Here is a 13,496-nt window from a genome sequence, read left to right as displayed (position 1 = left end):
GGCAGTATGGAAGATTGTGAAGCAGGAAACTGGTTCCAGGAAAATGAATCTGTCAAACTTGAAAATCAAAGAGGAAGGGATTCTAATAAAAGACCCAATATATTTGGCAAACTATATAAATGATTATTTTAGTAGCATAGGAATAAAATTACAGGAAAATTTTCTAACAGCCCCTCAGGTCAAAAAGCCAAATAATGGTGTATCACACTCAATGACGTTATTCCCTACAACACAGGAAGAAGTCTATAAAGCAGTCAGCAAACTGAAAAACAAAAACTCAGCTGGTTTGGATGAAGTCCCCATTTTTATAATTAAGGACTGTATCAAGAGCCTACTTCCACCTTTAGTTGATATTATAAATTAATCTTTCAAGCAGGGCTACTTTCCAAACTATTTAAAATATGCGAAATTACTACCTCTCTTCAAAAAAGGTGATGCAGGAATAATTGAAAATTACAGGCCAATTTCTCTACTATCATGCTTTGCAAAAATATTAGAAACTATTATGAAAGATAGGCTAATCAATTATTTAAATAAATACAACTTACTGTCTGTTGACCAGTTTGGATTTCGATCAGGGAAAAGCACAGAATCAGCAACAGCACACCTCACAAAACACATTCTAGAAGCATTAGATAAAGGGAACTACACAACAGGTATATTTCTTGATCTAACTAAAGCATTTGATACTGTAGACCACAACATATTGTTAAATAAGTTAGATGAACTTGGAATTAGGGGACTTGTGAAAAAGTGGTTCCAGTCATATCTAAAAAATAGAAGACAGATAACTGAAATCTCACATATTTCAAGTTGCTCAAACTATATTGTAAAGTATACTTCGGACCCAAATTATGTAAATATAGGTGTCCCACAGGGTAGTGTCCTTGGCCCAGTACTATTCCTCATTTACATAAACGACTTCCCACAGAGCATCAAGCATGGACAAACAATATTGTTTGCAGATGACTCAAATGTTCTAATCAGTGACAAATCACCAGATGCACTAAAAGAAAAAGCCGAACAAACACTAAACAGTGTATGTGAGTGGGCATCCAATAATAAACTAACACTAAATCTTAAAAAAACAAATGCTGTTAACTTCTATGTCTGCAAAAAAACCACACTTTAACAACTTTAAGTTAAACAGTGAAACTATAGAATATGTAGACTACACAAAATTTCTTGGTATGCATGTTGACAGTCAGTTAAAGTGGGAAGAACATATTAAAATACTTAGTAACAGAACCGCTACAGCATGCTATGCTCTGAGAATTCCGACTGCAGTTTGTGATACTACATGTGTCAGATCTGTATATTTTTCTTATATCCACTCTGTTATTACCTATGGAATAATATTTTGGGGAGTCAACAGTAAAAATATTCAAATAGTTTTCAAATTACAAAAAAGAGCAATTCGCATAATAACCAAGAGTGGCAGTAGGGCTCACTGCCTTGAACATTTCCAAAAGCTGGAAATCCTAACTGTCCCCTGTGAATACATTTTTCAAAGTATTATGTATGTAAAAAAAAATATTGACTGCTATATGAAGAATTCACTAGTACACAGCTATGAAACTAGAAACCAATTCAATCTGCATCTAGAGAGGAAAAATAAAGTTAAAACTCAGCAGAGCTTGTTGTACAATGCTGTTAAATTATATAATAAACTACCCCAAAAAATAAAAGATATTGACACAATCGGACAGTTCAAAACAAAACTAAATTTTTTTTTATTAAATAAAAGTTATTACGCAGTAATGGACTATCTGAATTAAAACATGTAGTGTAATTAAAGTAGACTGCATTGTAATACATGAGGAAATAATTATGATATGTAATCAAAAATTGTACAGTACTATAAGAAAATTACAAATTACACAAGGATATAAAACTAATTTAAGATACCTCAAAAATGGGTGTAAATACTAATTTTATGTGTATAATTGTAGGCATATTGTATTGTATATGATTTTGCTGACGAAATCCACACAATGTAAATTGTTACATGGATTAATAAAGAAATCAATCAATCAATCAAGGCTTGCCATAGGGGAAAACAGGCACCAAACAGTTGAGCGGCAACAAGGTGCTGGTGGAAAGGTCAGCAGCATGATACTGAAGATTATATCCATACATGCTTCCATAAGCACATGAGAAAATAAGTACATATTATTTCTGGCACTGTCTGTTGACATGATAGCAGAAACAGTGGCCTCTTTAACTTAGTCATAGCATGAATTTAAGTGCATAGAAGTTAATGATCAAGTTTTCAATACAAATGACAGTTGTGAGTGCCTTCACAATTCTAATGCATGTGCAATGTGTGTAACCCCAACAAGAAAACTACTATGAGCCACAGATGTATCATAAGTACTCTCTCACTATCTGTAATCATGTATTTCAATTTTACTTATTTTCATGGCATAATTTTTCCCTAGTTGATAGTTGCAATTAGTTACAACTTAGAGAAATAACAATCCTCACATAGCAGTAATTTTTACACTCACTTTGGGACATTTATGACTCTTAACATCAATAATCTGCATCTATATGTTTCACAATTATTGAGAACCTTTACTGCCTCAAAATATTTTAGTTTAATCTTGTGGAAGCTCAAATTTTTCTTTGAATTCTTGTTGCCTGTGTTTATTTACACCTAGACCAGAAAGGTCCTGTAACTAAGACCCTGGGTTTATCACACTAGTTTTGAATATGTGTATTTGAATTTACATTATAAGATTAGTTTCATGAAGTTATTTGAAGAATAGAGTGTATTTACTTGTGACGCACACAATTTTCACATTGAGGTTAACTGTAATAAGATTTTAGGTGCTGACCATGAGGGTTGATCCTCTATTTTTTTGGAAAAAATATCATTTACCATTTACACTCTTCTAGCATCATTTCAGTTAATATCAAACTATGACATTTATAATGTTTGATAATTTCTCTACTGTAGACAGCTGGTTCGCACTGTTATTGCAGTTTAATGTTTATACTTTGAGTTGTAAGCTACTCTCAGTGTCCAAGGCCTTGCCATTTTTAATATCTCCCCAAGGCTCCCTCTAATCCCATGCACTTGAGTGTCACAGGTAAATAACTGTACCTGCCTCTTGTGCTATCCAACTAAAGTGGGGAATGATAGCATCACCATACAATGCTGCCACACCCAAGGTTCCAGGGCCATCACCACAGCTCCATGCCCATTGTAATGCCCAGTCAAAAATATATTTCCCTGTAATTGTTTTGAAGCCAGTTAAGAAATTTTGGCCTACTAAGCACTTGTTACCTGTAGCTATATGCCCTTGACATAGGCACCCCATGCAGACAAATTTCCATTACATGTAGAGCAAGCTTTTTCAGCCATCTAATAATACAACTGTATTTGATCTGACTGATCAACACCTGGCATGCCACTGTTGTAGTCTCTGACTATGTTTGGTTTCAAGGAAACTTTGCCATTTCAATTGCAAACTTCCACCATTTTGTCACGGTGCATATTAGAACCGGTCAGGAGTTCTGTTTTGCCCCTCCTCTTGCAAACAACAACATTGTCATTTCTTTGCCACACCATCTGACCTTTCTTTAATTTTGTAGTAACTAATGAATTTGGGTTCCCTTTCTGTTGTTATGTGATGTTCCACACACATAGGTTTTGTAAGCTGAGAAAAGTTTAGAAAGTGATATACAATTATAAAAATAGTCCATATGAAGCATATATCTTTTGTTCAAGAAAGCTTCCATCAGGAGTGAAACAACTTCAGGTGCATGACACACCTTAGCCTCCTCTTGTGATGTGGCACAGTAGATTTTTATTTTGGGAAACATACCATTATATTCACAGATTTCATTAAGTTTTACACCATACTTGCGTTTCTTGTTCTTGATATACTGCCTGAAAAGTGAGCCACAAAAACCACTGATTTGTCAATGTAGAGATTCTTGTCTGGAAAGTAATTATTGCTCGTGATGCTACTGAAATAGCCCAAAACTGGTCTAGTTTTATAGAGTTGGTCATTGGATTGCAGTAATTTATCTGAGATATGAATCTCTCAATAAAAGCTGAAATATGTCCCTACTTCTAACAGATCTCTAGAATGTGACAGTTTAAGAAGGATTTGTACTCCAGTAATGTTCTGTCAATGGAAAACAACAAGGCACCATGTGCAGCAACATCCACAGAAGAAATGCGTTCATTTCCACAACATCTGTACCCTCCATCTCAAGAGCCTGGATAATCTTCTCCAATCACTTTTTTCTGTTTCCTGGCTCGCATACAGATTTGCTTGTTAATGTAATGACATTAGAAACACTTCAAGAGGGGGAAGAGGAGGATGGGGGGCACCAAATCAACATGTGCAATGATGCCAAAATTTTGTAAGTCTAATTCCAATCCTACATCCTCACTGAACACAAATTACTGGTGGATCCTGAGGAATGTCACTTCACTCATCACTGTTATTCATAGTGCCTGCTAAGGGACCAACATGCTTGTCTTGGAAATTTGTAGTAAGGTCTTATGGGACCAGACTGCTGAGGTCATCAGTCCCTAAGCCTACACACTACTTAGTCTAACTTAAACTAACTCATGCTATGAACAACACACACACCCATGCCTGAGGGAGGACTCAAACCTCTGACGGGGGGGGAGCTGCACGGACTGTGACAAGGAGCCTTAGACCACGCGGCTACCCAGCACGGCCATGCTCGTCTTCTTCATGGCATTCACTGTTATCTGCATATGAATCCTCACTTGAATGCTCAAATGAAGATGGTTCACAGAGAATCCAGCATCTAACAATTCATCCATAAACTCATCCCATTCCGATTCATTAATGCCAGTTAGCTGTTCAAGTTCCACATCACTCACTTTCCTTCTATTGCTAGCCATTTTATGGAAAAAAATGAGCACAGATAATGATAAATGTCAGTTAACCACCTACACTGAAGACTGACCAGCTACTGACACAGTTAAAATAAGACATGGACTGCATTGTCAAATATGCTCCAAGATATACAAGCTGGTAACAGATTGTTAACAATGAGTTATCTCTTAGTTTGCTTCAGAGCTGAACTTCCTACTCTGCACACCAACTATGAGATTATTCACAGGCTCTATTTTCCCACCAAGAAAATTTTTTTTCTTAAAATAAATCTTTCAGGTTACGATTGTGATCACTGATCTGCTGTAAGATAGTGAGTAGACATTTTACCTTTATTTATTTACACAGTAATTTGTACACTGCATTGTCAGTAATTTGTATCAATACAGTATGAATATAATGTTTAAACATCTCATAAAAATCTATACTTTATTTCCATGCTTTCTTTCACTTTTCAAGATTGAATGTGGCTCACATATTTTAAAGTTAGGTGAATTTGTTCTTTAAATTAAATAAATGTTTATAGTTCCTTAAAATGAAGCTCACTTTTATTATAATAACAGAAATCCCAGGATGGAAATAATAAACTGAAGTAATGAAAGCTAGTAACTCATCGATATGTGATTGGTGTATGGTTTCTAGACACATTTAACACCACCGAGATGGAATTAGCTTTCTAACCATCTCTATCTCTCTCACTCTCTCTCTCTCTCTCTCTCTCTCTCACTCTCTCTCTCTCTCTCTCTCTCTCTCTCTCTCTCTCTGAACTAGATAGGTCAGAACTGTTTCTCCAGTATTTCCTCTTTTCTTGGAGTTCTGTTGACCTAAGCTTATATTAGTCTATTTCACTTTATTCCAGTTACTTGTTATTTACCATACCATGCATACTGTAGCTGTGATCTCCCTGTCCTCCTCCCACCTTCTTAATCACTCTGTTCTGTGAGTGTTCCCTTTTCAGTCCTTATTTTGCTACTTCCATTGAGGGTCACCTGCTTGCCTTCTATCACATCTTCTATTAACTCCTCCCCCTCTTCCCCCCCCCCCCCACCCCCCCCCCCCACCCCCCCCCCCCCCACCACCACAAGTGCCCAGAAATCTTATCTCCAAGTTGCAACATGCCATTTCCCCATCCTTCCTTCATTCTTATTTATTTATTTAAATGCACTTTTCATGTTTTTACCAGAGAGAACCTAAGGATGTCTGATGTACTTGTGGAATGGAAGAAGAGAAGATAACAATCCTCCATACACCTCCATATAGTTGAGGCACTGAGTGGCCAATAGGTGAATATAGCTCTGAAGAAGAACATCCTCCAAAAGTTTAGCAATGTTTTCATTCTTTTTATGTGCCTATTGACCACTCCATGACTCAGTATTAGACTGAGTTGCTACCGTAATTCCATCCACAATTCCATGCCCAGAAATCTTATCTCCAAGTTGCAACATGCCATTTCCCCATCCTTCCTTCATTCTTATTTATTTATTTAAATGGACTTTTCATGTTTTTACCAGAGAGAACCTAAGGATGTCTGATGTACTTGTGGAATGGAAGAAGAGAAGATAACAATCCTCCATACACCTCCATATAGTTGAGGCATTGAGTGGCCAATAGGTGAATATAGCTCTCAAGAAGAACATCCTCCAAAAGTTTAGCAATGTTTTCATTCTTTTTATGTGCCTATTGACCACTCCATGACTCAGTATTAGACTGAGTTGCTACCTTAATTCCATTCACAACTACCCATTAACATAATGATGTTTTTGTATCACTGGCAAAACATTGTATTCATACTTCAAAATGTGCTGCCTGCAACTGAAAATTAATGATAATTACATCAATTAGTGTTATATCCTAACTTTAACTCTGCTACAAGGTAATAACATCTACTTTACTCTATTGTAATGAAACTAACAATGAGACTGGCATACATACCTATAGTTGACTGCACCTCTAAACCATTGAATGGATGATCCTGTGGCAAGGTCAACCATTCGCAACAAACTGTCTCTAGCATGCACTAGTAAGCGTCTTCCTCCTGGGTGGAGCACTAAATAGTTTATAGTAATGCCGCGGGTTTCACGCAGCTCAATTTTCCTGCACAGAATAGGTCAACAGTATGTGGAATTTAGGAGAAAGCACACAAAAATCCCAGTTAAAAATGTACAGTTATATAAAAGAATGAAATATCAAAAAATAATCAGTAAAGTAACAAAAATCATTTTTACACTATACAAAAATTTCACCTATTACAAATTCTCAATAAGTATAATCATTTACTTCATGTCATAGTCCTTTGAAGCTGCTGATAACCCAGACTTAACTATCATTAACTTTTTTAATTTTCTATTCCATCTATTTACATGTACACCTATATGATAGTTTGTAATGGTGGAAGGGGGGGGGGGGGGGGGGGAAGAGACCTGGGGCATGGGGTATTTTTAATATCTTGGAAAACAAATAGTGACGTGTAAGTAGCCATGAAAAATGTACCAGTTCAGACACCATTAAAAAGCTACAGAATACTGACTTTTCAGTCATTTTCTTGAAAGAAAAACACATGGCTATACATTATATTTTTTCCTTTCTCTAAGAGCTTGAGGAGGGTTGGGGACCACAGCCTTCCTTGCCCATGGGTAAGGGTGCCCCTGGAACATCTGATATCACACCTGAAGAAAGATTTTGGTAAAACAATTAATTCATATGTTCCATGTGTTGTTAAGCAAGGACACTGAAGCTCTTATTGTGACTATCTGGAGCTTTAGGCATGACATCAGTCGAAGCACTGTGTGCTGTTCCAGAATCTTCCTGATAGATATTACAATCAGGTATCATCTTCCTGATAGATATTACAATCAGGTATCGGGCCGCACTGTACTGGTTAAAGATGGGTAAACCATACCAAGTTAATATAATAACTGGTTCACTGCTGAATAACAAGCAGGACCTCAGAAAATGGAAAACTGACACATGAAAAAGAAGTGCAACATACAGCAAGCTGTAACACTGATTGCGTTATGGTTAAGTGGCCACACTGTTGGATTGCCACACAGGTGAGCTGTGTTCAGACCTACTGCATGCCACTTTTTTTCCACTGTTCGCTGTATTCAAATTTGTGTCTGTGTCCATTTGCAACAGCAAGGTGTAAGGAAGGAACCTACAATGACAGTTCATTCTGCACAGCTACTTTATTAGCAGCCAAAGGAAGTGGTTTTTGAATGGGAACCACAAACGTTTGATGACAAGGTGACAAGTCAACCAAATCCTCCACCAGTAAAGACATCTGGTGTGCTATACACAGTAATAGTGACATTGTGTGTGTCATATGACAGGAATCTCTTGGAGTGAGAGAGATAAGCCTCCTTGCCCGATTTAGGTGTTTGTATGAATGTGAATGTGATCACTCCCAAGGAAATGGTGAAAACATAATAATTTGTCACATATGCTGCAAAAAATTAATGCAACAGTTTCACAATCACACAGTTCCTCTGTACTCTGTCAATGTTTTTAACATTTTTGAAGTTTTGTTCCATTTTGGAAGTTTTGACTCTTGAATTCCTTTGTTGCAACGTAGTTCACACCTGTTTATTTATTGTTTTCATTTCTGTGTGATGTCTATGTGGTATCTCACCTGCTCTCACTATTCATTACATTTACTTGTGACAGTAACGTATTCTTACCACATGACTCATATTCTAAAACCAATGTATAGCATGACAACTGCCAAGACTATAGAAAGAGAACAAAAATTTCAATGACTGGATGGACAGTTCATAATGTTGTGAAAAAAAAGGAAAAATGGCATGAGAGAGTTTTCAACATGGATCATCTGCTTCACAGTACAGCCCTGTGACCACTGTGTTCAGTTTTTGATGGGCTATCCACTGGGCCATCTTACCACTAAATCTGAGGCGAGAGGGGGGAGGGGGCGGAGGACACGCTGGTGGGGAGTTTCCCTTGTGAGAATTATAAGGGCATAAAGCATGTCACCGTCACTTGTGAGCTTGTAGAATTTATTCATGCTTCTGAAATCTATTGACCTTATGGTGAGTCAGGTTTATCTGTGCTGTAGGTCCACAATGCATACTTGAAAACCCACAAAAAGCTGTATCACTGGCTTCTCTGATATTCACATAAATGTGGGATCAAGAGTGGTGTGCTTTAGGACCATATGGATCTCAGCACCTCATATGTATTCTACTCAAGATACCATGTTGGCAGACATTACTACCTGAGTTTAATCATTTCCACAAATGGTACTTTGTATTTGGAGCTGGTTGTTAACTGGGTGGGAATTGGCTTTCATGTGCAATGTAATCATGAACTATCTTGTATCTATTTTAAATGTTAACAGGAAAGTAAAACTGTGAGGATGGGTCACGTATGTCACACTTAGGTAGCTCAGTTGGTAGAGCACTTGCTGTGAAAGGCAAAGTTCCCAAGTTTGAGTCTCAGTCCAGCTTTAATCTATCAGGAAGTTTCATATCAAAGCACTCTCCACTGCAGAGTGAAAATCTCATTCTGGGAACAGAAAAGCAAATTACCAGCAAAAGTTAGCTGCAAAGGAACTAGGGCCTCCGAGAGCAGATCCTTTGATTGAGAGAGTGATGAAATAAAATAAGCGTGACTACAAGTGAACATTTAACAAGGAAATGTACAGTTAGAATAAGTTGTTGTGTGGATGCAGCATAAGAATGTCTGATTTTCAGCATGGAAGTAAATTTTTGAACTAATACATCTCTTAGGGGTCTTGTATATTTATCTGAAAAAATGGAAAAGCACGAAAACTCCCATTTACACAAAAATGTGAAATGGAGAGTTGCAAAAGCTTATACATTATTTCATTACTGCACTAAACTGTACTTAATTATGTACAAAACGACAAAATTCCACAAAAACAATTCTTTCTTTTGTCAGATAAGTTATGCATATTATTATTATTATTATTATTATTAATTTTGGTATTATTATTGGCAGTGGCTGTAGTTGCATAAATTTGTTGATGAGCATAACTGTTATACAGCAGATGCTATTAATTTCACACTCTCAAATTTATCTGAATCTAAAAATTTGTGAACACACAGAATGTATACTCATGACCCACCACTGTACTGAGTCTCCACAGATGGTAATTACCCTCCCAAACATGTACAGGAAAATAACATCGATGCCTTATCTCTCCAGTCACGCCCCCCCCCCCCCCCCCCCCCAAAGTCCTACTGTCCAGTCACAGAGGAGCATTCCCCTCATGACTCAGTACCACACAGTACTGGAGCAACTGAATGACATTATCCACCAGGGTGTCGACTACCTCTCATCATGCCCTGAAAGGAGGAAGTCCTACCCACTATTCTTCCCATCCCTCCCATAGTGGTATTCTGCCACCCACCAAATCCAAACAATATCATCGTCCATTCCCGCAAAAGCCCTGCCCCTAACCCTTTGCTCATGGATCATATCCCTGTAGTAGACATAGATGTACAACCTATCTCATACATATTCTCTCCACCATCTACTCCAGTCCTGTCACAAGCATCACCTATCCTATCAAAGGCAGGGCTATCTGTGAAAACAGTCATGTGATCTACAAGCTAAGCTGCAACCACTGTGCTGTATTCTATATGGGCATGACAACCAATAAGGTTTGTGTCCGCATGCATGGCCACCACCAACCTGTTCCCGAGAAACAGCTAGACCACCCAGTTATTGAGCACACTGCCCAACACAATGTTCTTCTTTTCAAAGATTGCTTCACAGCCAGTGCCATCTGTATCCTTCCTACCAATACCAGCTTTTCTGAATTGCACAGGTGGTAACTCTTCCTGTAATATATCCTAAATTCCCATAACCATCCTGGTCTCTACCTTCGTTAGTCACTGTCCTTCACTCACCCATCCCTTTCCCTGTTCCCACTCTAGCATTACACAGACTTCTATTCCACCAATGCTCCCACAGTCTTTTTACTAAGCCAATAATTCATCTGGACAGGGCAAAGGGTAGGTGTGAATAATAGATTGAGCATTAAATGAAACTTTAAAGTTGCCATAAATGTAAAGCTGACCAGTTGATTCGTTTACTATCAGGAGGGTTAGATATGATGTAAGAGATTGTATGACCCCCAATGACACCAGACTGTCCAAATCTGGTGTCATAGATTGTATGACCCCTAATGACACCAGCCTGTCCAATTCTGCTTTCACTTGATCACACAAAGCCACTGGAATATGGGGCACATGGAAAAAACAGAGCTGCACTGTAATCAGAGTAACGAGGACCACAAAATTTGTGGCACAACCTAACCCATCTGAGAAGAGAGACAAGAACTTAGGGTGCAGATAATCTAACTGCTGGTAAGGGACTCACTTGGAAATGACATCCACTGTATCTAAAGCAGAAAAATCAAAGCATTGAAAGTATCCAGACCAAACAAATTTGTGGTGTCAGTATCATCAACTATCAAAAAAGTCAAGGAATAAACCAGATCTTTATACATAGTGGGAGATGTAAATTGCCCCAAAATTGGAATATGCTACTTGTAAGTCACTAAACTTTGAGGAACTGTAGACCATGCATTTCGTCAAATGGAAGTGATGTGAAACTTCCTGGAAGATTAAAAATGTGTGCTGGACTGAGACTCGAACTCTGAACCTTTGCCTTTTGGGGGAAAGTACTCCACTGATTGAGCTACCCAAGCATGAAACATGACCTGTCCTCACAGCTTCAATTCTGCTAGTACATCATCTCCTACCTTTCAAACTTCACAGAAGCTCATCTGTGAATCCTGTAGAAACAGTACTCCAGGAAGGAAGGATATTGCAGAGACATGGCTTAGCCACAGCCTCGGGGATGTTTCCAAAATGAAATTTTCACTATGCAGTGGAGTGTGGGCTGATAAGAAACTCCTGGTGGATTAAATTGTGTGCTGGGCTGAGACACAAACTCAGGACCTTTGCCTTTTATTCTAAAAAGATATGCAGGTTCCTGGAACAACGCTAACTGACACAGCAACTGCTAGATCTGAAAAGAAAGCCAAGAAAAAACAAAGCCTTACGCACGTTAGCGTCAGTGACACCAAAGGTGCCCTACAGGGGGATATGCTTCAGCTCCTACATCAAAGACATTGGGATGTCTCACGTAGCAAGTTACTGACCAATCGGCATGTGTTTTGACTTGGCATCAATGGCAAAACAGTGTATATCTTGTCGCAACCTGCTCTCAGTGTGCTACTATACAGGCAGTGTTGTGGCTGATGCTCTCTTCCTGGTCCACACTAAGGCATCCATGGCAATACATCATTGTTAATTCCAGGGGGCCATTCCTACATTCTTACTAGTTGTGGCTGTCCATGCTCTCTCTAAATTTCCATATGTTACCCACTGTCCAAAGTCAACCATAGCTATGATTCAAGCATTCTCCATAATTTTTGCTATTGAAGGGTTGCCTTATATGCTTGTGATGGAAAACAATCCACAGTTTTTGTCTCAGACCTTCCACATTTCTGTACCTGTCAAGGCATTCACCATGTGACAGCTCCTTCTTTTCACCCTCAATCTAACAGTGAGATGGAACATCCCATCTTCAAAGTCAAAGTTCAAATGGAAAAACATGTAATGGACTCATCTGCAGATGACATCTTGACACACTTCTTGAGTTCCTACAGGTTAATATTGGTGGGGGATCAGAGTTCGGCTGAGATGCTCCATGGGCGCCAGCCACGTACCCCCTGCCTCTGCTCATGCTGCCCCATGAACACACACCACTGGGGCCCTTGTTATAGTTTGCTCCTTTCTCCACAGTCTGGGCTTTGTGGTTGGCCCCCTACAGAAGTGGATAATGGTCATGTTCCACAGCTGCCAAGGCTGCCACTTCTGCATGGTGTTCACCAGTGAGGGGCTGGGGACATGCATGTGGTGTCTCTGCTGTGGGGAGCGGATCCATCCTCCTTGTGGATGCCACCACCTCCAGAACTTGGATGAGCCACCTCCTGCCAGACCTTCCTGCAATGCTTTGCTGCCACTGGTGATTCTGCTGTCAGCTGAGTTGGTGCCTACAGGTCCTTCCACATCAGCATACCTGGCATCCCCGACAGAGCAGCCAGTGCCCTCACTGCGGGCATGCTTCTACAATGTTGAGGACCTGGATGTTGAAATGCAGGCAGCACTCTTCTCAATGGTCCTCTGGATGTTAAAATGCAGCCAGCACTCTTGTCAATGGTCCTCTCTTATCATATTTCATGGGGGAGCAGCCACCACATGTGTCCACAGCCACCCCACTTCTGCCCCTACTCACTGGTTCCAACCTGGAGTCTCCTTCCCCCACTGCTGTCATCACTTGCAGCATCAGCCACAGAGGCCATGCATGTTTCAACAGTTGCCCTGGTGCCTGTATCGGTAGAGCATCCTTTTGCCAAGGGTCAAGGGGTTCCATAATCCTGTACATAATACTAGGTTATGTATCACGGCATCAGGCCACCTGCATGCTATACTTTGAATATTCTGCCAACAGCATCAGCATGAGCTGGCCACCAGAGACTGCCTGCAGTGGGCCACATGACTTGTGCACAAGACATAGCATCCACCATGCCATCTACAATAGCCCTCTGCTTCGCATAAC

The 13,496-nt window shown here is 39.3% G+C and overlaps 1 protein-coding gene across 1 annotated transcript in view; it reads right to left on the bottom strand.

The window, feature by feature from the left end:
• Positions 1-13,496, bottom strand: part of LOC124789974 (jouberin-like) — a 281,563-nt gene that overhangs the window by 43,709 nt on the left and 224,358 nt on the right. The window contains exon 10 of the mRNA XM_047257514.1: positions 6,819-6,980. Within this exon, the coding sequence (XP_047113470.1) occupies positions 6,819-6,980 (162 nt within the window). The remainder of the gene's footprint in view (positions 1-6,818; positions 6,981-13,496) is intronic.

This window comes from Schistocerca piceifrons, chromosome 3, assembly GCF_021461385.2.
Source record: "Schistocerca piceifrons isolate TAMUIC-IGC-003096 chromosome 3, iqSchPice1.1, whole genome shotgun sequence".
NCBI lineage: Eukaryota > Metazoa > Arthropoda > Insecta > Orthoptera > Acrididae > Schistocerca > Schistocerca piceifrons.
This window is presented reverse-complemented; position numbering and strand designations above follow the sequence as displayed.